The sequence below is a fragment of the Python bivittatus genome, unplaced genomic scaffold, assembly GCF_059951505.1.
Source record: "Python bivittatus isolate LINGU-HERP-01145 unplaced genomic scaffold, Pbiv_v1 ctg000570_np1212, whole genome shotgun sequence".
Lineage (NCBI taxonomy): Eukaryota > Metazoa > Chordata > Lepidosauria > Squamata > Pythonidae > Python > Python bivittatus.
This window is the reverse complement of record NW_028277097.1, coordinates 8,752,928-8,778,375: the sequence shown is the minus strand read 5'-3', so window position 1 is coordinate 8,778,375 and position 25,448 is coordinate 8,752,928. Positions and strand designations below refer to the sequence as shown.

Here is a 25,448-nt window from a genome sequence, read left to right as displayed (position 1 = left end):
ATGTTATCTATGTCTGAGAGGCTCCATTCTAGCTTTCACAGGATAGTTGAGGAAAAAGAGTCCAGTATTAATTGTTATGCATGACCAACCTACAGAATTGTCAATCAATATAAAAGCATGGCAATGGCTTAGGAAGTGCCAGGCTTTCCTCTCCATTTAAAGGAACCATCAAAAGAGTGTTTAGAAGATGTTGGGTCTTTATGAATGTTACCAAAAATTTAAGAAACAAATCTGTTAATGCTTGCCGAACTACAGGAAATCTAGAAGATGGGAAAAGATGAAAAAGGAGTTCCTTAACAATGTGCCAGGTAAAATTTTCTTGCTGGAGGCCAGAATTCATAAACAGGGCAAGTTCTACTTATTACTCTATTAGGCTTTCTAGATTTTCTAGGAATGGGCCACTGCACTCACACAAAGACATGAAGATCTGCCAGGAAACCATACAACTTGGCTATGACTAAAACATGAAGAACTGTATTGGTATCAGCATTTTTCCAGTCTAAATATATCATAGGATAGGCAGGGGTACCAAGTTTCTGTCATCATCACTCAATCTATCTTCTAATCACAGTGTAACTTCCTTCTTTCACCAAGGACAAGGGAGACTGAGAAAGAAGAAATAACACTGGGTGTGGAAAACCATAGTCCTTCAAGCAAGGTCATGCTGCTCAGTTCTTGCTGCGTAATCCTAAATGGAAGAGTTGAGGTAGAATTTCTTGCTGCTATTGTTGCATATTATACCCTTTGCTGCTGGAAGCATATTGTTGCATTTCATATACTATGTTGTCATTCTTAAGAGGATCTACTTGGCAATCATGTTTTCTTCCAGGCTATGGTAGAGGGAAATATTCTTCATTCTCAGTGGGTATCTTCATGAATTGTTAATTACAAATGAAACCTTATATCATTGGAAAGGTAGCTTTTGGGAAAGTAGTACAGGTAGTCCTCAAGTTATGACTGCAATTGGGACCTGGATTGCCATCGCCAAATGATGCAGTCATGAAGTGCAACATCATGTGACCGCATCACTTAGCAACTGCAATCCAGGCAGTCCTGGTTGTTATTGTAACCCAAGATGTGCAGGTTGTTAAGCGGGAAACAGAGGGAGTACCAGGTAAGGAGTGCAGGGGTGTGGGGGAGGCCCAGCACAGGTCACATGTGAGTTGTGGGAGGGGGTGCTTGGGCAGCACGAGCTCAGAAAGGCCAGGGAATGAGGGCATGGGGTGCATGCGTGCAATCACAGGGAGGTCGAGGAAAGGGGGTGTGGGGTACATATGTGTGTGTGTGCGATCGCAGGGAGGCTATGGAAAGAGGGTGCTGGAAAGAGGGAGAGGGGTATGTGCGTGCATGTGCAGAGTTACAGGGAGGCCATGGAAAGAGGGCGCAGGGTGCATGTGATCACAGGGAGGCTGTGGAAAGAGGGTGCGGGTATGTAGTGCAGGGTGCATGAGTGCAATTGCAGGGAGGCCATGGAAACAGGGCGCATGGTGTGATTGCAGGGACGCCATGGAAAGAGGGCATGCAGTGCATTCATGTGTACAAGTGCAGGGAGGTTGGGAAAAGAGGATGCAGGGTGTGTGTCAGTGAAGGGGGGAAGGATGGTGCAGTGTATGCGAGTGAAGAAAGGTGAGGGGGATGTGCCCCAGCAACTTGCAACCTTCCTTGCTGGCTCCTCACTGACTTTGCTTGGGGGAAGCTGGCAGGGAAGGTTGCAAATGGCGATCACATGACCACAGGATGCTGCAACTGGTTGTAAGTGCCCCAAATTGTGTGACTGCGGGGGCACTGCAATGGCCAGAACTTCGAGCACCAGTCATAAGTCCCTTTGTTCAGCACCGTCATAACTTTGAACGGTCGCTAAACGAATGGTCATAACTCAAGGACTACCTGTACCAAACATAATCCTTCCTGTAAAATGAAAATAAACGCTTAACTGACCTAGATTATAATGCTACTTTTCCAAAACCCATCACCACTTTAGAGGCCATACTTTTTCAAAAATTATAAATGCTATTAGTTTTGTTTCCATGGGAAGAAATAATCTATGATGCATTTTTTGTTTTGCTTGCTTTCATTTAAATCAACTATATTTAGCTTTTTGAGAAAAAGTATGCTTTGTGAAGGGCTACAATGCCTGAAAATTTCCTACATCTGTTACACTATAAAGTGATAGAATTTGCTGAATGCACTTTGCATTCAGTTCAAAAAAATGCATCAATGGGCACAAGAGCACAAATGTAGCACCTGTCTGTAACTGTTTTAAACAGCTGCATCGTTTCCATGTTTTGTGCAGCCACCCTCTTCAGCTGCCACATGATCCAAGAAAAGATGCATCTGCTTTATTTAAAAAAGTTGCAGACAGGCGCTAAATTTAAACCCAGGTAAATTCTGAAAAATGATTTTGGTATTGAATCAGAACCACTTCACTGCCTTACTGATTTCAACTGATAGTTAATGAAGACAAGCAGCTTTGGATTTCCAAACTGAAATTCAGACTCCTACATTTTATTAGGCAACCTGGAGATCAGCTGAAAGCATTCAAGCTATTTTCCAAATTTGAGTCTAAACTAGCTGCTGCACAGCTGAAATTATGAATAGATGAAACATTTACTACTAATACTTACTTTGATGCAAAGCCTCGTTGCCGACTACTTGAAAAAACACGGTTTGAAATAGGTTCTCGTATACTAAAAAACAACTTGGGTTCCTCTGGACTATAGAGCAATGATTCATTATATCCATTTGTTACTGAAAAAGCAGAAGTCAAACAATCAGGTTAAGTCGCACACTAAAAGTTAGTGTTCAAATAATCTCTTATTTATAGTTAAGCTTTCTGATTTCACGTAACACAGAAAAGCTGTGAAGAGCTTGTGGAAATTATTCTGAAAAGCTTGTGGAAATTAACTTGCTTAAATCTGTTGTTTTGTGGGTTATTAAATGTTATGTTAGCCTGCCCCATCAGAGTTTCTGGAAATATAACATACTTAAAGAAACTCTTGAACTACATTCAATTTATTTGATTACTACTTACAGATATAAAAATCTTTAACTTAATGTATGTAAGTTAAATGCATGAAATAATAAACATTATTTCTGTAACTCTGAAGTACTGAGTAAAATTAAAGAACAAAACAAACTGATAAACTACAAACTATGATTGACTCAAACATGCTAAAAATATACCTCACCTTTCTGTATTAGTTCCTTGTTCAATGGAAGCTTTAAACTCTCATAACTTTTAGCTATTGAACCAAAAAAAAGAAAAAAATTGGTTATAGAAAATTGTATTTTGCATTTGCTAGACAACACGTGACAAAAAAGGGTAACGTTACTCAGTACAAAAACAAGAGACAAAATTCTAAAAGATACTTAATTCTATTTCTGTCCTGCAGCCGATCACTGAACAATGAGGGAAACACACACATACATATTACCACTTTTAAAAGTTTTTTGAAATATCTAAAACATATAACAATCTCCTATAAGACAATCTCATCTGTATCAAAGGTAAATATATATGTGTGTTACATATAGGAAAATGGGGAAGCCATAGATTCCCCATCCCTGATATATTTAAGAGGAGTTTCCCAAAATACATCCTTCATTCTGATTCAAGATTACTTGTTAAGCAACAAATATGGTTTGGTTTAACAAAAAATATAAATAAAATACAGACTTGTTTTCTAAAGCCATGTGAAGTTCTTTAAAAGCTTTTCAAGTCTTATCAGTGCTCTTCGACTTATTTTTCCTATTATAGAAATTAGACTCCTACAATATAAGTGCAATATAAACACAGTTTTAACAGGGATATAACTGTTTATGTCATTTTAGTAGCATTTCAAAGTGGTTCTATTAATGTATAGGTGATAGATAAGATAGATAATTAGTCTTTGAAGAAAGAATGGCATACTTTTAAACTATGTCAGGTTCAGATTAAATTAGACAATACTTTGAACATTTTTATTGTTTTCAATTGTAAGTGTGTCGTTAGGAACTCACCAATCTTAAGAATTTCTTCCACAGCCTGATTTGCTATTTTGTTGATATTAAAAGACCTAAAAGAAAATTAAAAAAAAAATAACACTTTTAGTAACTAGATCAGCTCTAGGTGGGAAGCCTTCCTCTGTGTCTCCAACATTCTGAATTACTTTAATCGATTAATATTCATTACTGTTATTTTGAGAAACAAATGTTTGACTCAGAAGCTGAAAGAAAAAAATAAAATAAAATAGTTGCCTAATAAAGTTTAAAAGCGGTTTGAATGGAACAAAAATTCTAAGAAACCACTAACTCGTTCAACCATATGACAAAGTTTTTGCCTTAAAGGCTGCCTAAACACTGGAAAACAGTGGAAATTATCAAACCAAAAGGAATTCACCTTCAGTTCATTTCCAGCAATGTTAACCATAAGGATTTCTTGGGATAATGTTAAGCATGTTTAATTCTTTATCTGGAAAAATCTGGGGATCAGTAGAATTTGAATCAAGTAACCCAGCAGGTTAAAGACAAAGCAATTATTTCTTTCCATAACTGTCTACTTTTGACTGTGTATAGAATTTGTGCTAGAAAAGGAGCATTCACCTGAATTCTAAAATTATAATATTCCATAAGGATTGTAATGTACAGGTGAAACTCAAAAAATTAGAATATCGTGCAAATGTTCATTTATGTCAGTAAGGCAACTCAAAAGGTGAAACCAATATATGAGATAGACGCATTACATGGAAAGCGAGATATGTCAAGCCTTACTTTGGTATAATTGTGATGATTATGGCGTACAGCTTATGAAAACCCCAAATTCACAATCTCAGAAAATTAGAATATTACATGATATCAATAACACAAAGATTGGAAATAGAACAATATCGGACCTCTGCAAAGTATAAGCATGCATATGTACTCAGTACTTGGTTTGGGCCCCTTTTGCAGCAATGACTGCCGCAATGCGGCATGGCATGGATGCTATCAGCCTGTGGCACTGCTGAGGTGTTATGGAGGACCAGGATGCTTCAATAGCGGCCTTCAGCTCCGCTGCATTGTTCGGTCTCATGTCCCTCATCTTTCTCTTGGCAATGCCCCATAGATTCTCTATGGGGTTCAGGTCAGGCGAGTTTGCTGGCCAATCAAGCACAGTAATCCCATGGTCATTGAACCAGGTTTTGGTACTTTTGGCAGTGTGGGCAGGTGCCAAGTCCTGCTGGAAAATGAAGTCAGCATCCCCATAAAGCTCGTCTGCGGAAGGAAGCATGAAGTGCTCCAAAATCTCCTGGTAGACGGCTGCGTTGACCCTGGACTTAATGAAGCACAGTGGACCAACACCAGCAGATGACATGGCTCCCCAAATCAACACAGACTGTGGAAACTTCACACTGGACTTCAAGCATCGTGCATTGTGTGCCTCTCCATTCTTCCTCCAGACTCTGGGTCCTTGGTTCCCAAATGAGATGCAAAAGTTGCTCTCATCAGAAAAGAGGACTTTGGACCATTGGGCAACAGACCAGTTCTTTTTTTCTGTAGCCCAGGTAAGACGCTTCTGACGTTGTTTGTTGTTCAGGAGCGGCTTGACAAGAGGAATACGACATTTGAAGCCCATGTCCAGGATCCGTCTGTGTGTGGTGGCTCTTGATGCACTAACTCCAGCCTCAGTCCACTCCTTGTGAAAGCCCCCAACACTTTTGAATGGCCTTTTCCTGATAATCCTCTCCAGGCTGCGGTCATCCCTGCTGCTTGTGCACCTTTTTCTACCACACTTTTCCCTTCTACTTAACCTTCTATTGATGTGCTTTGATACAGCACTTTGGGAACATCCAACTTCTTTTGCAATTACCTTTTGGGGCTTTCCCTCCTTATGGAGGGTGTCAATGATGGTTTTCTGCACAACTGTCAGGTCAGCAGTCTTTCCTATGCTTGTGATTCCTACTGAACCAGCCTGAGAGACCATTTAAAGGCTCAGGAACCCTTTGCAGGTGTTATGGATTCATTAGCTGATTAGAGTGGGACACTTTGAGCCTAGAATATTGAACCTTTTCACACTATTCTAATTTTCTGAGATTCTGAATTTGGGGTTTTCATAAGCTGTATGCCATAATCATCACAATTATACCAAAGAAAGGCTTGACATATCTCACTTTGCATGTAATGCGTCTATCTCATATATTGGTTTCACCTTTTTGAGTTGCCATACTGACATAAATGAACATTTGCACGATATTCTAATTTTTCGAGTTTTACCTGTATTGTTGCAAATCACCTTAAATGAACATTTCTCAGAAAAAAAGTCCAAAAAGCATTCAAATAAGTTCAACAGAGCTTTTTTCCCCAAAAATATTGGGTATAGAATCATATATAAAATAAGTATGGCTTAAAATAACTCAGTAAACATAATCCTTCTAGAACCTATTTCTTATAACAGCTATATTGCATATTTTATCAAAATAAATGTGCTATGTATTATTCCTTTTAGAAGACCTCCAGGAATAAGTGATACAACAGAAGCAAACCAAACTTACCAAGCTTTTGATCCAGTTCCAGTGCATATATTGAGACCTGAGCTCTTTTGTTTCTCCCATGGACCATCATCCACTGATATTTCATAATAAGAAGCCCTATGAAGGGAGAATTTAAAACTGGGTTTGCAGGACTTATAGTTCACCCTGAATAAGACAGAACACAGCCCGACATCAGGCATGTACCAGTCTAAAAGGGCTAATTTCAAACATGGCTGAAAATTTTACTACTGAATTTGTATACAGCAGTTTTAAAAAGCAGATTTAAAAAAAAATATATATACTTTTGATGGATAGTTTTTTTAGATCAGTTTTCAAAACTCCAGCATGTTGTTAGTACAAGAGCAAGCCATTTTGAAAGCCTTTTAGAATTTTCTAGTGGGTTTATTTGCAATTAGCAGGAAGTCTACTAATATTGAACACAGCACAACAGAAATACATACAATTTTTCCCTCTACATACTTGTCCCTAGTGTCATTAAGATCAAAATGGAATTCTGAATTTAAGCTGCAAGTGGAAGAAATCCCCCTGCCACTCCAATCTGTAAAAAATATTTCCTCTTTCAGATCATATTGCTAGCAGAATGCATACACAAAATAAGTTTAACTTGTCAGAACTATTTTCTTAAATACTCAGCTTCAACTACAGCTATTTAGTTTATGATTTCATGTTTCCTACTATTACATAATACATTCCAATTCCCTAATCCATGATATGACATAACAAAATTCCGCTTTTCAGTCCTCTGATCTACTATTTCACCAAGCACCTCACTCACAGCTCCATTCAACTTTCGGAAATAAACCATTTCCACCAACTTCCAGTTTCCTTACATCCTACACTAATGCTTGTGCATCTGCTCCAAAGGCTCTTCAGCTCTATGTGCATGCAACACTTCTGCGGGGACCACATCAAATCCAATGTACAGATTACTTTCAAAGCAGCCACTCAAGCTTTCCAAAACATGTGGCTGCTTTAGAACTTCATTGAGGAGCGCTTCACTAATACTGATACACTTCGCAAAATGCAACTTCTGAATGTTTTGCATAGCACTAGAATCCACTAAGAAAAAAAAAATTCTGTAAATCCTTAAAACAAGATTGCTCTTATTTTTTTTTTTAATTGCAATATGAAGTTCTCTCAGACAATGCTGGAAAAGAAGTTTTTACATAGCTAATAAGCTATAATATACCCTGGTAAGTGGATCGGTGATAAGGAAGATCCAATACCAATACATAATGTGCAAGCTGCAAATTAAATGCATTAAAGACCAGCTAATTATTTTTCTTTCAACAACTCACAATAAAATGAACATGCCAGTAAGAAAAAAAATAGGACTTAACTGCTTTCTCACAGGTTTCAGAAGCAAAAAATGTATCATTTGGATTCAGTAATCAAGTGTGAATACAATTCCATAGATTAATCAGTAGGAAAGCAAAAGAATATTAAGATTGATTGTAGAGATTATCTGAATGATAAAGTAGTTTAGAAATGTTTTAAGATAAATATTATGTATTACGTAAATATTATGTATATTATGTAAATACTAAGTATTATGTTTACAGGCTATGCCAAACAGTAATGCTTCCAAGTAGATGTTTAGCATACCTGGATGAGAGAGACTCTCCAATAAAGACTTCATTTAATGATCTTACAGGCAAGAGGTGTGGTTCAGAAATCTGAGATCCTGCAATCACGGGCAAATTACATGGGTGAAATATAGGCCAAGCAGATGTCTCTAAAAACACACTCAAACATATGAAAATGTCTCTAAACTAAAATTAAGAAGATCCTTATTTTCAGACTGATATGAAAATATTCATTTTATACAAACCTGGCTGCATCAATTCATAAGAGCTCTGCACTTAATGAAAACATTTGGTTTCTATTCTGAATATGTTTCTCCTATTCAGTTGAGATGGTAAATTAAGAGCTGAAGATGATGGTTTTAAGAGAGCACTGGTACTATTAATCATCAGTCAGAGTTGAATACATTTTTGGAGAAAAACAGTACTTACTTTGATCCTGAAATCTTCCATTAACATGGGCCCTACTATGCTGTTCTTGACTCAGCTGCTGTTCATGTAAATCTACAGGGACAGGGTTAATACCAGTTCCTTCAAGGTACAACCGGATTCGCTGCCTCCACTGCCATCTTTAAAGGAGAAGGATAACACAAAAATTAAAGCAACTGAAACAGATGGCAATTTTTTCCATTAATCAGCACTACAACTGACCTATACAGCATTCAGAAAATCATTAAGTATTTCATATAAACATTACTTAACTCACAAATAAATTTAGTTGATAGAAATGAAATTCATACTCTTATTCACTATCCAAATTATTAAATGATCTCTGCAAATACTGGGGCAATTTAACTTCAAGTATCCAAAAGATAAGATGTTCTTTTCCTGGTTTTCTGATGTTGGAAGAGATGGATTTTCAGAACAACTGTACAAGATGATTTAATGTGAAACCAAACAATCTAAATGTTACACCATCTATTTAAGGGAAAAGCAAAATGCAATTATTGCTTTGATATTCCTTGAAATATCCTTAATGAGTATATTCCTACTGCAATCAAACTATGACTTGCTGAATTCCTTCATTATTCTTGCAAGACTCACTGCCACACACATGTACAGTATTTAGAAGATAATCTGTAGGCATGTTACCAAAATCAAAAATAACTAATTCTATACATTCCCTTATTTTCTTTCTTTTTTAAAATACTGGTTTAGCCTCTCTAATTAAGAATAATTAGAAATTAATACTGAAAAATACTAACAAGTATTAAGCAGAATGATGATATATTACCAAAGAATAGCTGGTAGGTTTGATAACTATTGCACACAGTGATCACAATTATTATTATCATCTCATCAAGAGGATTAAATTTCTGCTTGAGCTACAGTATATGATCAGCCTGCCCAAAATAAACAAGATTGATCATTTTTTTTAAAAGAGGTATTTTGATTATTCTCTTCCAAGATTTTAGAGCCTTCTCTCCTTATCATACTTTTCAAAATAAGGAAGTCAGTGAAAAATAAGGGTTTTCTTTCCAATTCCCCTTTTTCCAAGCTAAGTGACTTGCATTCCACGGAGGAACATGTGGTGGGTGCTGTCATATGAAACAGAGAAGGAACGACTCACCGTTATTTTCAAGTTATTTATAATTAAAACTTGCCTTAACCTAACTGTACAAACTGTTCCTACTGAAGTTTCCACCAAGCCCATTCCTCCCACCATTTTCCTGCTCTAGCAGGCTTTGAGCATGTTGTGTCTATTGAGTACATTCAGTGCCCTCTGGCTGCTGTGAGAAGTGTGTATATCCCATTAGGTCTTTGTCCATTAAGATACTTTGTATTTCTGCACCTGCTGCAGCTTCATCAGACAAATTATTATCACCCTTTTATCTCTCAGTGGCCTTGTTTTAATGCTAGTATTGCTGGCACTCTCCATTAAAAAAATAGTGATTTTCATCATTAAGTGTATGGAATAGCTTACATTAAACTTGATTACACTATTGGATTACACTGTTGCACTTTCCTTTCTCAAGGTGTAGTACAACGATTTCTCCCAAGTTACATTAATCAATCATATTCATAATTCCTGGTCATTTCTTGACAATATTTTTAGTTCATTTAAAACAGATTTCAAAATGTGTATATACTGTATTTTTCCATCTATAAGACGATACTTTTTTCTAAAATCGTTACCCTAAAAATTGAAGGGCATCTTATGCAAGGAAGTAAGCCGAGGAGAGAACCGTGCGGTTGCGAAACTGCCCATACTTTGTTTCTGCAAACAGGCTTCCTCCAATTATGAGCCTCCAATCATGAGCGAAACTGCCCATACTTTGTCTCTGCAGACAGACTTCCTCCAATCATGAGCCTTATGTAACTGACGTCAGCTGATGCTGAAAAAACCAATTGGAACACATCCCATTGGAGGTGGAGAACGTGTAGACAGTGCGCAGATGCGACAGGGACCGGTAACGTCAGAGCATTCTGAGCCCATAAAGATGTCGGAAAATAAAAAAATAAATAAGCGAATGTCTTACTCTGCAAAATTCATACTGAATGTAATCAGTTATGCAAAAGAGCATGGAAATAGAGCTGGAGAGAGACAGTTTGGACCTCCTCCCACTGAGTGTATCATGGAAATGTTACCTAATTACTAAATAAAAATGTGTTCTGCTTTATCTTTAAAATATTGATTTCTTAATTTGGGGTTGGAAAAGTGGGGGTCATCTTATACATGGGGGCATCTTATTAACGGAAAAATACGGTAGGTGCAAATTAAGCACTGTTTTGTATTCAGTGATTCCTACATTCCTACATTAATATAGGGATGGAAAAAAATAGTCATTAGGTTTTGTCCCCAGTACATGTCAATGATATTTGTCTAAAACCTAAAATTATTTTTAAAGACAAAATTCTTTAGGTATTTAAACTTATATTACCTGAATTCACCACTGTAAAGTTTCTGCAGAGCATCTGGAAATGAGTGCGTATATCGTACAGGTAAACACAAGTGGCCTTCAGATCTGTATATAAAATAACAACAGAAAAATAAGACATTGTATCAGAGAACTCTGCTACATTTTTCAGGCAAAGATTTATTCCCTCTCATCTGTTCTAAAAGAGGAATGTGTCACATAATAATGGATTACATTACTGTAACTAACTGAATACTCATTCATTTCAAAAGGCAAATATGAGACGCTGAACAACTTATCAAATATTTCACAAAGACTGCCAAATAAGATAAAGCCTTTTATTTCATAACAATTCTTGTTCACAGCTTAAGTTTAAATATTTAAATTTAAACTGTGGACAGAAGTAACAGCTCCCAAAATTTAAAACTGTGGACAGAAATAACAACTCTCAAACAACAAACATACCCATCACACTGTTCCCTTCTGGGGTATGCAGTGCTAGCAAGGAACAGAATGGGAATAAGAAATAACAAGCTAAAGAAATTAAAGGCATGAGACATTTCTAAAAGAAAACAGCGAAATACACCAATACCATTCATTCAGTATCTCTCTCCATAATGTTGCACCTGTCAGTGCTAAAGATGCTCCAGGGCCTAGAATGAACAGATGCACACTGAATACAAAGTGAGTGACCAGTAGAAAAGAAATACATAGAATGCATGTGGTCCAAAGTAATACATGTTTGAATTAAGGTACCAACTGAATGTCACAAGGTGCTTTGGAGCAAGTATAGACACGCTGTAAGCATCTAACTCAATCACATATTTTCCTGCACTTGCATGGCCACTTCTCCTTCTGTTCTACCCCACTTCAGTATCCCATTCTGACTGCATTCAACTTACTTTTATATTTCTCTGGACATACTCCGCCCCTATTTCCATGTAGCAAAGTGGGTAGAAGCATGCTCCTATACACAAGCAGTTTTGTTTTATTTGACAAATATTCATTCCTTGCAAAAAGACACATTTTTGTAACAACAGCAGTTCAGGAAACACATGTATGATATCCATAGTGGAGTAAGGGAGCTGTGGGCTAGGCTCCTCAACATAGGCAAGAAATTACCCCAAACCAAAAAAAACCCCCACAACAACAACAGGTGAGGGAACTGTGGAAGGTATGATGGGGCAAATCCTGCAAATCCTACTGGTGCCAGGATGCTTCTGGATGCAAAAGTGCTACCTAGATTTGGCTGTTTGGAAGGTTGAGGAGGCACACCAAGGCCTAATAAGCATTGGGAAGGACCCAAGGGAGAGGGAGGCCCAGAAAAAGGCAGAAGCGAGGATGCAAGCTAAAGATATGGGAGAGATAGTTGGTAAATTAGGCCAAACTAATAAAAATGAAGGTTCAGATTTAGCAAGAGAAGGTCAGAGGACAGGAGCAAAAATAAGGATTTTCTACATCTTTGGCAAGACCAGACATCTTGCCCAGACCTGCATTAGTATTTATAGCATTTGTTCAATTCCAGGCTTTGACTTACCACTATCATTTCTGTACAAATCCCTAAAATACTCCATCTAGCATTTCCTCACTTTGGTTTCATGCCAAATAATTTAATCATTTTTATTTTTAACTCGATTAATTTTGTTGGAGGTTCTTTGTTTATCTCTCTTCCTCCCCTTTCAAAGCATTTTTTAAATTTCTGTCAAAATTGCCTTGTATGTTCTCTTGGCCTTTTCATCTTAAATATCTCAATATTACTATTAATACTTCTTCACACACTTCAGTGGGACCTTGTAATCTAATTCTTTTCATTTTATTTCATCACCTTTCCTTACATCCACTTTTCACTCATTCTGTTTGGAGATTAATTTATTTTCTTCATTATTTATTTTCTTCTTTATTATTCATACAGAACTTTCTCTTCCTGCAGTAGTTGTTCTTTCCCTCTCATTTCTTTTACTTCTTTCCTCTTCCTCCATGTCCACTTTTCCCCAAGATTTCCCCCAGATTAAATTGCTCTCTGACTACATTTTTACAACTTTTTTTCTATACATGCCATTCAATCTTTGTCTCTTCCTAACTTTTGCAGCAATTATTTGCTTATATGTATTTTACCCCATACACAGGGTCACCATTCCACCAAGCATCCATTTTCAATATTACTATTAATACTTCTTCACACACTTCAGTGGGACCTTGTAATCTAATTCTTTTCATTTTATTTCATCACCTTTCCTTACATCCACTTTTCACTCATTCTGTTTGGAGATTAATTTATTTTCTTCATTATTTATTTTCTTCTTTATTATTCATACAGAACTTTCTCTTCCTGCAGTAGTTGTTCTTTCCCTCTCATTTCTTTTACTTCTTTCCTCTTCCTCCATGTCCACTTTTTCCCCAAGATTCACTCCTGACACTACTGAAGAATGGTCTGTCCTACATTCCCAACACCTCATCCCCCAAGCATCCTGCACCAATCCTCTTAATTTTCATCATAAATGATCAACAATTTTACATGCAAATCAATTTCTTTGCCATGTTTACATATGAAAGAACTTATGCTCCCACCACTTACTTGAAACCAAGAGCCCAAGCAGATAATCACGAATGTTACCATTCTTAAAATTGCCCTTTTTCTGTACTTTCTTCTCTCATTCCTATTTATCCATATCATTTAACGAAGTATTTTTTTCCTGAATGGCCTTTATTCAGAATGTTGCACAATTTCCCCCCAAATTCATCTCTGGTTCTTCTATTATCATCATGCCACTGTCATCAATCTGTGGATTCTTAATTCGAGCTTTTGCAATTAAACTTACACCATGTTTCTCTGCATGTATTTATCAACTGCATAAAATCAGACCACCTTCACTCAGTACTATTACATCAGCCCCTTTTCTCTTAGTTTCACAGACATGCATGACATGTTTAAGTTCATTTTTACTGTAGCCAAAGTCAACTAAATTAACTCTTTACAAACAGAATAAAAAGAAAAAATATAATTCACACTATTTGCCACTTGCTTCTTCATATGCCATGGTTATCACCACATTGGCTCAAAGATATTGATATCCACCACCCACCATGACTTTAGTCAATCAGGCCTTTCACATAATGCTTTTAATAATATAGACAAGCTGACACTAAATTACCAGCTTAGTTATATCTATGCCACATTTCCTGCTAATGGTAACAATATCAGTCAATTTTGACACATTTTGGGTAGAATATCACCAGCAATCAATACCCAGTTTTGCCTGCAGCATTCTCATGCTATTCTATGCAAACTTATATAGAGACTGTTTTGCAAGCCAACATACTGTTGCCCACCTCTCATCAACTCAGGGTATTAAAATACAGTTTAAAATAGATTAATTTTGCTATTTTCAGATTAGGGGTTGCAGATTAAGAGAGCCAATTTTTTTTTAGATTTTTTTTTATTCCGCCTTTATTTTTATAAATAACTCAAGGTAGCAAATATATCTAATACTCCTTCTTCCTCCTATTTTCCCCACAACCACCACCCTGTGAGGTGAGTTGGGCTGAGAGCACGCGACTGGCCCAAAGTCACCCAGCTGGCTTTCATGCCTAAGGCGGAACTAGAACTCAGTGTCTCCTGGTTTCTAGCCTGGTGCCTTAACCACTAGACCAAACTGGCTCTCCATTTATTTTATTTTATTTTATTTATTTTTTATTTACAGTAATACAGTGGGGCAAAAAAGTATTTAGTCACCCACCAATTGTGCAAGTTCTCCCACTTAAAAAGATGAGAGAGGCCTGTAGTTTTCATCATAGGTATACCTCAACTATGAGAGACAAAATGAGGAAAAAAATCCAGAAAATCACATTGTCTGATTTTTAAAGAATTTATTTGCAAATCATGGTGGAAAATAAGTATTTGGTCACCTACAAACAAGCAAGATGTCTGGCTCTCACAGACCTGTAACTACTTCTTTAAGAGGCTCCTCTGTCCTCCACTCATTACCTGTAGTAATGGTACCTGTTTGACCTTGTTATCAGTATAAAAGACACTTGTCCACAACCTCAAACAGTCACAATCCAAACTCCACTATGGCCAAGACCAAAGAGCTGTTGAAGGACACCAGAAACAAAATTGTAGACCTGCACCAGGCTGGGAAGACTGAATCTGCAATAGGCAAGCAGCTTGGTGTGAAGAAATCAACTGTGGGAGCAATAATTAGAAAATGGAAGACATACAAGACCACTGATAATCTCCCTCGATCTGGGGCTCCATGCAAGATCTCACCCCGTGGGGTCAAAATGATCACAAGAACGGTGAGCAAAAATCCCAGAACCACACGGGGGGACCTAGTGAATGACCTGCAGAGAGCTGGGACCAAAGTAACAAAGGCTACCATCAGTAACACACTACGCCGCCAGGGACTCAAATCCTGCAGTGCCAGATGTGTCCCCCTGCTTAAGCCAGTACATGTCCGGGCCCGTCTGAAGTTTGCTAGAGAGCATTTGGATGATCCAGAAGAGGATTGGGAGAATGTCATATGGTCAGATGAAACCAAAGTAGAACATTTTGGTCTAAACTCAACTCGTTGTGTTTGGAGGAGAGAGAATGCTGAGTTGCATCCAAAGAACACCATACCTACTGTGAAGCATGGGGGTGGAAACATCATGCTTTGGGGCTGTTTTTCTGCAAAGGGACCAGGACGACTGATCCGTGTAAAGGAAAGAATGAATGGGGCCATGTATCGTGAGATTTTGAGTGAACACCTCCTTCCATCAGCAAGGGCATTGAAGATGAAACGTGGCTGGGTCTTTCAGCATGACAATGATCCCAAACACACTGCCCGGGCAACGAAGGAGTGGCTTCGTAAGAAGCATTTCAAGGTCCTGGAGCGGCCTAGCCAGTCTCCAGATCTCAACCCCATGGAAAACCTTTGGAGGGAGTTGAAAGTCCGTGTTGCCCAGTGACAGCCCCAAAACATCACTGCTCTAGAGGAGATCTGCATGGAGGAATGGGCCAAAATACCAGCAACAGTGTGTGAAAACCTTGTGAAGACTTACAGAAAACGTTTGACCTCTGTCATTGCCAACAAAGGATATATAACAAAGTATTGAGATGAACTTTTGATATTGACCAAATACTTATTTTCCACCATGATTTGCAAATAAATTCTTTAAAAATCAGACAATGTGATTTTCTGGATTTTCCCCCCCATTTTGTCTCTCATAATTGAGGTATACCTATGATGAAAATTACAGGCCTCTCTCATCTTTTTAAGTGGGAGAACTTGCACAATTGGTGGTTGACTAAATACTTTTTTGCCCCACTGTACCTTGGCTCATGAACAATTCTGTTCACGAACAATTTGGTTCGCAAACAGCAGCGTTCGCAAAATTTTGCTTCCGTTTGCCAACTCCGCATCAGGTGACGAACACGACCTGTGACCATCTTCCCTGCTCTGACACGTGGTCGTGGCTTCCTCTAGGTGAGATCGCGGTCGCAGACAGACACTTGCTGTGAAGATTTTTGATGTGCTTTTTAGCACATACAGTACATCCAGCATGGCTCCAAAGGAAGTGCAGAGCAAGCATGATGGTAAAAAGGAAGTGCAGAGTAATGAAGGTGACAAGAACGTGCAGAATGGTAATGAAGGTGACAAGAACGTGCAGAGCAATAATGAAGGTAACAAGAAAGTGCAGAGCAAGAATGGTAAGAAGAAGGTTTTGAAGAAAATAACCATTGAATTGAAGAAGGAAATTGCAGAAAAGCATGAGTGTGGTATTCATGTGACTGATCTGGCCTCGGAGTACAAGATGGCAAAGTCGACAATCTCGACTATTTTGAAGAATAAATATGCCATCAAAGTTGCTGATGTGGCAAAAGGAGTAACGATGTTAACCAAGCAGAGGACACAAGTGCTGGAAGAGGTGGAAAAACCTGTTGACAAACAAAATGTCAAGGAGCATTCCACTGAGGAAGAGGAAGACAGGGAGGAGGTTAGCAGTGATGTGATAAAATCCATTAGGGAAAAATGGAATGAGTGCCAGGATTTCTTTGAGAAGCACCACCCCAACATAACTGTAACAAACAGAATGTTGAATCTGATGAACGATAATGTGGTCTCTCATTTCCGAAGGGTTATGCAGCACAGGAAAAAACAAATGACATTAGACAGATTTTTCACCAAAACAGCCTGCAGCTAAGAGACAATGAAGAGAGGAAACCCCTGAAGGAGATCTCCCTGATGTCCTTATGGAGGGGGACTCTCCCTCCAAACAATAACCGCCTCCCCACCCACCTTCCTGTCCTCCACACCCGAAGTCGCCTCAAGCAAGGTTAGTGTTCTCTCTTCATACTGTACTGTACTATACTTTGTTTCATATTTTTGTGGTTAAAAAAAAACAACATATGGTTCAGAACGGATTAACCTTATTTACATTGAACCTTATGGGAAAATTTGATTCGGTTCATGACCAATTCGGCTCACGACCAGAATCATGGAACAAATTAAGTTCGTGAACCAAGGTACCACTGTATTTAATTAAATAATTTATTTTATTTTAATTAATTTATTTTATTTATATTATTTGGTGTAATGGTTAAGGCACCCGGCTAAAAACTGGGCGACCAGGAGTTCTAGTCCTGCCTTAAGGCAAAAAGCCAGCTGGGTGACTTTCGGCCAGTCACTCTCTCTCAGCCCTGGAAAGAAGGCCACGGCAAATCACTTCTAAAATCTTGCCAAGAAAACTGCAGGGACTTGTCCAGGCAATCACCAGAAGTCAAGACTGACTTGAAGGCAAAAAAAAAAAAAAAGCTGCTCATTACAGCTTTAGAGACAAAGGAAGGGAGAAAAAGTAGTAAATGATATTTGTAAGTGAAGTTTGTATAGTCTAATGTAGCTACACATACGAGACAGAATTCACTTCTTGCTTAAAATGAGATGTCATTTTAATATATAATCAATGAACTGCAGTACATTAGGCAAGATAAGACATACAGCCAAGTGGAAAGTACCGCTACTTCAAGATAAACAAATGCTACTATCAAGTAACACTCATTTACTCTTAGAACCACAAGACTTAGGGAAAAACAAGCTTCAAGGCCATATACTAACTCCAATATCCCTGAAATCTGCAATGAGGATTCAGCTATTACAATGAAAAAATTATAAAAGCTTTAGCATTAAAAGAAGAAAATGGGGAAAAAAGGCAATAGGGATGTTTATCTTAATCAGAAGACTCCCAAAAGATGACAATGCAATATTTAGATTATGAATGGACTCAGGATATAACTCATGAGCTAAAAATGCCAATCAATGCACTTCTAATGATAATATTAGCTATCAGACAAAAATTCCCTTTGATGCCAATGTATACCAGTGTAGCATTGGACTTAAAGTGTTGGATTTGGATCAGGAAAACCAATATTCTAGCCCATCTTCAACCATTTTGGGCCAGTTACCATCTCTTACCTCAACCTAACTTACAGGGTAATTGTGGAGAAAATTTGGGGGAAAAAAGCAGGATATAACTCTAAATAAATAAATAAAATACATTCATAGATACTGGGAATTGTAGAACTTAAATCAGAACATCTGATTTATTTAGGCATATATTTGCCATCAAAGATTTTAAAACAGTTACATTTATGAACCTACAGTAATACTTAGATTGCATACTTACATAACAATTCCATTTTTTCCTAGATTAACATGATACTGCTGTTGAATCAAGCTCTGACCATTTATATTTCTCAGGATATTTTCATACAATAAGTTAAATCAAATGTGGGGGGGAAAAAGCTGAGTACAAGATAATGCACCATAAGTATCTATGGGGTCAAATTGCTATTACACATATAGTAATGTGTTATTTATTTGGCCACCCAACTCCATCACAAGTTATAACACAAGAAGCCAGCAAATCTTAGGCTCACCTATCTGGATCTGTATTTATTCCAATAACTGGTTTTAACTGATCCAGCACCTTACTGGCTGCCAGAAGCATAGTTCCATCACCTAGGCAAAATATATGGTTTGGTATCAGAGCATGTTTATATAATAATTTTTTAACATTCCAAAATGAAGTATTAGACAGGTACAAGTAGTCCCCAGTTTAAGAATGAGTTCCATTTCCAAGGTTTGTCCTTAAGTTGAATTTGTATGTAAGCTGGAACAGTATTATTGTATATAATACCGTATAAGTAGTATTGTATAATGAACTTGAGCCATTGTGTATTTAACTCAAATCATTGTGTATTTAACTCAAATTTTGCTACAATAGGCTCTGTTCTTAACTATGGGTCATCTGTAACCCAGGCGTTCTTAATTGGGGGACTACCTGTATTACATTTAAAAACATCTTAAGAAAAAAGAAAGACTAATGTGGACTGATACATGTCTCTGTGTGTCTGGCTTGAATCTGAAGGCTGTTATTACATCTTTGAGGGCAGTCTGCCTTGAAAGAGGGGGTGGTGCATGTTCTCTTTAAGAGGCCATTTCTCGATTCAGGCCCAGTCGTGCCGATGAATAACCTTCATTTGGGAAAATATTCTGATGACCTTTGTATTCCCTTGGATAGGGGAATATGTGTCTCATGGTCCTATTAGATCTCTCAACAGTGTTTCACAGCATTAACCATAGTATCTTTCTCACTGCACACAAGGTTTGGAAGTCAGAGGTTCTATTTTACAATGTTTCCATTCCTATTTGAGCAGGCAACTCGAGTCAATAATTATGAGGGAAAGTCATCAAGTCTGTGATTACTCCAATATGGAGGAACTGACAGTCCTCTCACCCCATCCATCCATCCATCCATCCATCCATATTTTATTTATGTGATCAGTGGAATTCTAAGTGGTTTACAGCTGATGAAAATCATAGTATAACAACAACAATAGACAAAAAGAAATTACAGTAAGAACAATAACAGATTATGGCTTTCTTAATATAGTAACTATTATAATCAATTTCTATATCAAATTGCTGGTTTGGGTTAAGGCATCATCACTAAATAGTCCCTACAATCCTGGTTGCCATCGTTAACTGAATCCTACAGTTGTTAGGTGAGGCAACTTCCAGTCGGCTTCCCACAACCAAAGTCAGTGGGGAAGCTGGCAGGAAGTTGGAAGTCCCAGGCCAGCAGGCAGTTAAGTGGCTGCTGCTGGGTTGGGGAGAGTGCAGCAAGGGTCAGGGAAGGTGCATGAGAGGCACAGCAAGGGTTGGGAAGGATACCCAAGAGTGTGGTGTGAGTCAGGGAGGGTGTGTGAGAGGCATGGCATGAGCGCAGAGGGGCTGGGGGAGGATGTATGGGTTGGGGAGAGTGACTTGCGACCTTCCCTGCCAGCTTTCCCCATTGACTTTCTGGGGAAGCAGGCAGGAAATATCGCAAATGGCAATCATGTGATTGCAGGGTGCTGCAACCAATCTAAGTGCAAATTGGTTGCCAACTGTCCAGGTCACAATCATATGACCAGGGGAGGCTGGGATGGCCAGAACTCTGAGGACCAGTCGTAACCACCATTCATTCAGCACCACTGTAACTTTGAACGGTCACTGAATGAATTATCATAAGTTGAGAACCACCTGTAATTTATAAAGACAAACTGATGACAACAGGTACAGCAATCAGCGTTTGAACTGACAATGAAGATACTGAAATGGTAGATAACATCTGCCTTTTAGGATGAACAACAACAGTAAAGGAACCAGCAGTCAAGAAACCCTCCACAGACTACAACTTTGTACAGTAGCAGTGAATGCCTTGGAAAATATATTCAGATGCCAGTATGTGTCTATACATACAAAGTTCAAAATTGTTCAGTCAGTGGCTTTCCCTGTGACAGTCTATGGAAGCAAAAGTTGGACTCTGAAGAAACAGCATAGAATGAGTATTGATACAGTGGTACCTCGGGTTACGAATGCCTTTGTTAATGAACTTTTCGGGTTACGACCAGCTCCGGCCGCAAAAATTTACCTCGGTTTGCGAACTCCGCCTCGGGTTACGAACCGGATCCGCGGCCATTTTCCCTGCTGCCACGCGGTCGCGGCTTCCTGTGGGCGAGATCGCGGTAGCAAGGAGACGTTCAGTGAGGCTTGTGGTGTGTTTTGTGGCGTTTTGGAAGGTTCGGAGGGCGGAACGGATTAACCGTATTTACATTGAACCTTATGGGGAAATTTGCTTTGGGTTGCGACCAATTCGGGTTGCGACCAGAGTCACGGAACGGATTAAGTTCGTAACCTGAGGTGTCACTGTACTTTTGAATATTGGTATTGGAGAAGATCCTGAGAATACCATGGATAGCCAAGACAGCAAACAAATCATAGAATAAATCAATCCAGAGTTCTCACACAAGGCACAAATGGCCAGGCTCAAATTATCATATTTTGGATAGAATACACGAAGACCTAGTTCTCTTGAAAAGTGTATGATGCTGGGAAAGACAGAAGGAAATGGAAAAAGAGGATGGCTAGCAGTTAGATGGATGAACTCAATTACAGTGGCAATGGCTGCACCTTTGGAAGGATAACCCATATTTTTAAATAGTGAAATCCATTTTTTAAAGTTTTCTGGAAATTACACCAATAGAGCTCCAAAGCAAACACTGATTAGGATCAAATCAACACTTAGCAACTAGCATGTATTTAATTGCACATCAACATTTAAGCTTAGACTTATTTGTGGAATGGCAAATCTGACTTCCATATTGCTACAAAAGTATTTACTTAAGTTTCCAATAACTCAGAATACATTTCCCCACTCACAAGTTAATACCTCCTGCTGCTATAACGGCATCTGCCCATCGGACAGTCTCTTCATCATATTCTCTCCGTTTCACAAGTCGAACTTCAATCTTCTCATTTCTAAAGACAGGCATTGAAAAGTAAATGGTTAAAAAATCCACTTACTACTTTCATCTCTCTCCCATGTTAAATCCATGTAATCCATGCATGAGCAAGCATTAAATAACAGCGTCAGAATTTTGTTTATTCTTTATTAAATTGAACCCACTTGGAATCAGAAAAATTTATTCTGAAACTTGGAGTGAAAACAGTAGTCTATCATAGTCTGCGTGTTATATATAGCTTATGTTAAGAAATAACATGCAATGTAACTTTTTCTAAACTAAAAGAAAGTAAGGCTCCTCTGAAACTCAGCATTTTAGATTTCAGAAGTACCAACTGATATATTGGGAGCCAGTTTGGTGTAGTGGTTAAGGCAGCAGGCTAGAAACAGGGAGACCATGAGTTCTAGTCCTGCCTTAGGCATGAAGCCAGCTGTGTGACCTTGGGAACGAGGCAATGGCAAACCACTTCTAAAAACCTTGCCAAGAAAACTGCAGGGACTTGTCCAGGCAGTCACCAGGAGTCAACACTGACTCAAAGGAATAATAGTAGTAATAATAATAATAATAATAATAATAATAATAATAATAATAATAATAATAGACCACTATACAGAACATGAAACAAAGAGCAAAGTTACATATTAGAGCTTCAGATTTTATTTCCAAAAGGTGTTTCAGTGCATGCAGGATCCCAGCAAAGAAACTTCTTTAAGATATTGCAGAGAGGTGCTACATTTATGTTCCCGTGGATTCCGAACTACCTTTTGATGGTGAATCCAATGTGCTTCATAGCTCTATGACATACTACTGGGTCAGAGCCATTATATAGTACATTTAAAACAGGGAACATTAGGTGAATGTACAAATGTTCAGAGCCGCTGCTCACTGACATCTATTCAGCTATAATCACAATTCTTAATACATACCCTTACCTTAGACTATTTACAATATGTTCCACATTTTTTGTATGAATCCGATGCCGCTCTAATAGACCACTATAATTAGATCCTTTTAGTGCAAGCTGTGAAAGAGAAAATTGGCAAAACAAATTGAAATAACTTGGGCATTTTAAAAAGACAGAATACAGAATATTAAAAACTTGAAAATGATTTTGAACTAATTCAAACTAATTGAAGCAAGTACACCTGTAAAAATATTTTAAAATTAAGAAACAGTCTAAGAATCTGCAACACATTACCATTTCAGTAAAAGGTTTCAATTTACAAGTAATTCTGTTGAATCCCATTCACGTGGACTCTAACATAACAAATTAGATATTTAATATAAGCAAATGTATTAAGACCAGTCAATTTGACTAAAACTATAAGCCTATACTATAAACTTTATATATAAGCAATAATTATGTTCAGTTAATTAAATTTCACCTTAATAAACTGTATGAACTGAACACTATGCATCTACATATAGCTGCCTCACCACATGTCCATCGTATAAGCTTCCCATCATGCTCAAACCAGGAAACTATAGTTAATAACTTCAAAGCAAGATAGAATGTGAAACTATGATTTCAAGTGGGCTTTATATCTTGCTTATTAGGAAGCCATCATCTATAGTTTCCCAGTTAAAGATGAAATTTTCTCTATCTGCATTCTAGTTATCTTCTGATTTCTTCATTTTTCCTCAGTTTTAGTGAATATGACATTACTGTAAATGAGCTTTGCAAAGTAGAAAAACACAACCTAGAACAATCATGTCAGTTGCCTGGATCATCTCCATATTCCAGATGACCAGGCTTTTAATACTAGTATGAAAAATCTCTCTGAGAACAATCTATTAATCTCCTGGATGGACCATTCTGATAGACTTCCCATCCTGCAGAGAAGAGTAGTGGCTTAAGTCTAAACCTCAGCAGGAAATAGTTTGATCATTACAAGGGCATAGTTGCAAAAACTTCCTACTATGTAGTACCTAGTACACAAAATCACATGTGACCCAATTACAGAATATGGCTGTTAACAAATGGGAACAGCTCCAAAGCTGTTATGGAACCATGCATGTTTGTTTCAATCACTGTAGCTCCATTGGGATATTAGTTTCCCCAAACCACTATTCCTCAACACAATTTCAACATAACTTCACTCAGCTTAGGCAGCAGTCTAAATCAACAAAATCCCCAATCACTCCCAAATACCAAGCATGTTTTTTTTTTTAAATCAAGATAGATGTCATAGGAGAGAACTCCTACACATTACAGCACTTGGTACTCCTTTGACCTGTGGTCTATTTTAATACTGTACTGAGTACACAGAGATACATGCTTGGGCAAGAGGAACTCTCCAATCTGGGCATCAGTTACACCCACATCAGGTCAACATTCTCATCTACTATCTGCATTGTGTGGAACAACGAGAGAAAGGAATGTGATATATGACTTGAGCTCCTGAATTAAGCTAAGTTATATATCTAGCAATCTGGTTGCAGAGCATATAAATATAGTGAGTATAACAGAAACCTGATGGAACAGATCAGTGGGATATTATCATTCTTGGATACAAACTTTATAGAAAAAAAGAGGGAAGGCTATATTAGAGGAGATGCTGCTTTTTATATCAAGAAAGGTAGAAAATTTAACATACTAGAAAACACTGGAAGACAAAATTCATCTACAAAATCACCATTGGTGGTAATGTCTAGTCACAAATGTAGATCAGATCAAGGAATATGCTATCACTCACCCCATCACAGTGCTAAGGGTGACTCTGAAATGGTGAAAACAATCACAAAGGCCTAAAAAGGAGACGTTCTTGTAATAACAGAGAACTTCAATTATTACCATACAAACTTCTACTTTAAACAACTTTGGCTTAGAATCAAATTCGCATATTGTGATTCTGGGTGGCTAACATCAGCTTGAAAACAGATAAACAAAAATTAACCAAAACCAGAAACAAAAGTTTACAGTACAATACAGACCAACCAGAACAATTCACATAACCCTTAAAAAAGCAAAGCAAACAGGCACATCTAACACTCTGGCCCAATGCCTAGGGGAAGAAACAGATTTCAGGGCCATTCAAATCTCAAGGGGTATGCTACTCCATAGGGCAGGTGTTGCAACAGAGAAGACATACCTCCTGGATCTTATTGGATGCCATTGTTTCACAAAGGAGAACTGGAGCATGCATACCCTTTCGGATGTTGTAAGATGGGCAGTAATCATTGGCAGTCCTGAATATAATCCAGTCTTGCCCCATGAAGAGCTTTACAGATGGTAACCAACACCTTGAATTGTACCCAGAAGCCTATTGAAAGCCAATAAAACTTGTGAAGTAGTGGTGTCAATTGCTACAAGGTGGTGCACTTGTAACTACTTGGGCTGCAACATTCTGGGCCAATTGTAGCTTCTGTATGGTCTTCAAGGTCAGCCTCATATATAGCACATTGCAGTAATCCAGATGAGAGGTAATAGTTCAACTAGGAGGCACGAGTGACCATAAACAAGGCTTCCTGATCCAAGAATGGGCACAGGTGATGCACAAGATGGATTTGTGCAAAGGGCCTCCTGGCCACAGGAGCTACCTGCTCTTTGAACTGGAACTGAAAGTTCAAGAAGACTCCCAAATTGTCTACCAGCTCTATCTGAGGGAATGTTACCTCATCCAGGACAAAATATGGGAAGTCCCCAGATTGGGATAAGGGACTAAAACCCACA

General features: G+C 38.1%; 1 protein-coding gene across 3 annotated transcripts in view; it reads right to left on the bottom strand.

Moving 5' to 3' along the window:
• The window catches only part of NADK2 (NAD kinase 2, mitochondrial), a 46,131-nt gene that overhangs the window by 7,570 nt on the left and 13,113 nt on the right, over window positions 1-25,448 (bottom strand). The window contains exons 2-11 of one of the 3 annotated variants that reach the window (XM_088152787.1): window positions 22,708-22,796; window positions 21,703-21,791; window positions 18,866-18,947; window positions 10,975-11,058; window positions 8,525-8,661; window positions 8,115-8,193; window positions 6,510-6,653; window positions 4,000-4,055; window positions 3,189-3,242; window positions 2,625-2,748 (exon numbers count right to left, since the gene is read on the bottom strand). In XM_088152787.1, coding sequence (XP_088008913.1) covers window positions 2,625-2,748; window positions 3,189-3,242; window positions 4,000-4,055; window positions 6,510-6,653; window positions 8,115-8,193; window positions 8,525-8,661; window positions 10,975-11,058; window positions 18,866-18,947; window positions 21,703-21,791; window positions 22,708-22,796 — 938 coding nt within the window. Of the gene's footprint in view, window positions 1-2,624; window positions 2,749-3,188; window positions 3,243-3,999; window positions 4,056-6,509; window positions 6,654-8,114; window positions 8,194-8,524; window positions 8,662-10,974; window positions 11,059-18,865; window positions 18,948-21,692; window positions 21,792-22,707; window positions 22,797-25,448 lie in introns of all 3 variants that reach the window. The other 2 variants (XM_088152788.1, XM_088152789.1) reach the window with 2 other exon arrangements.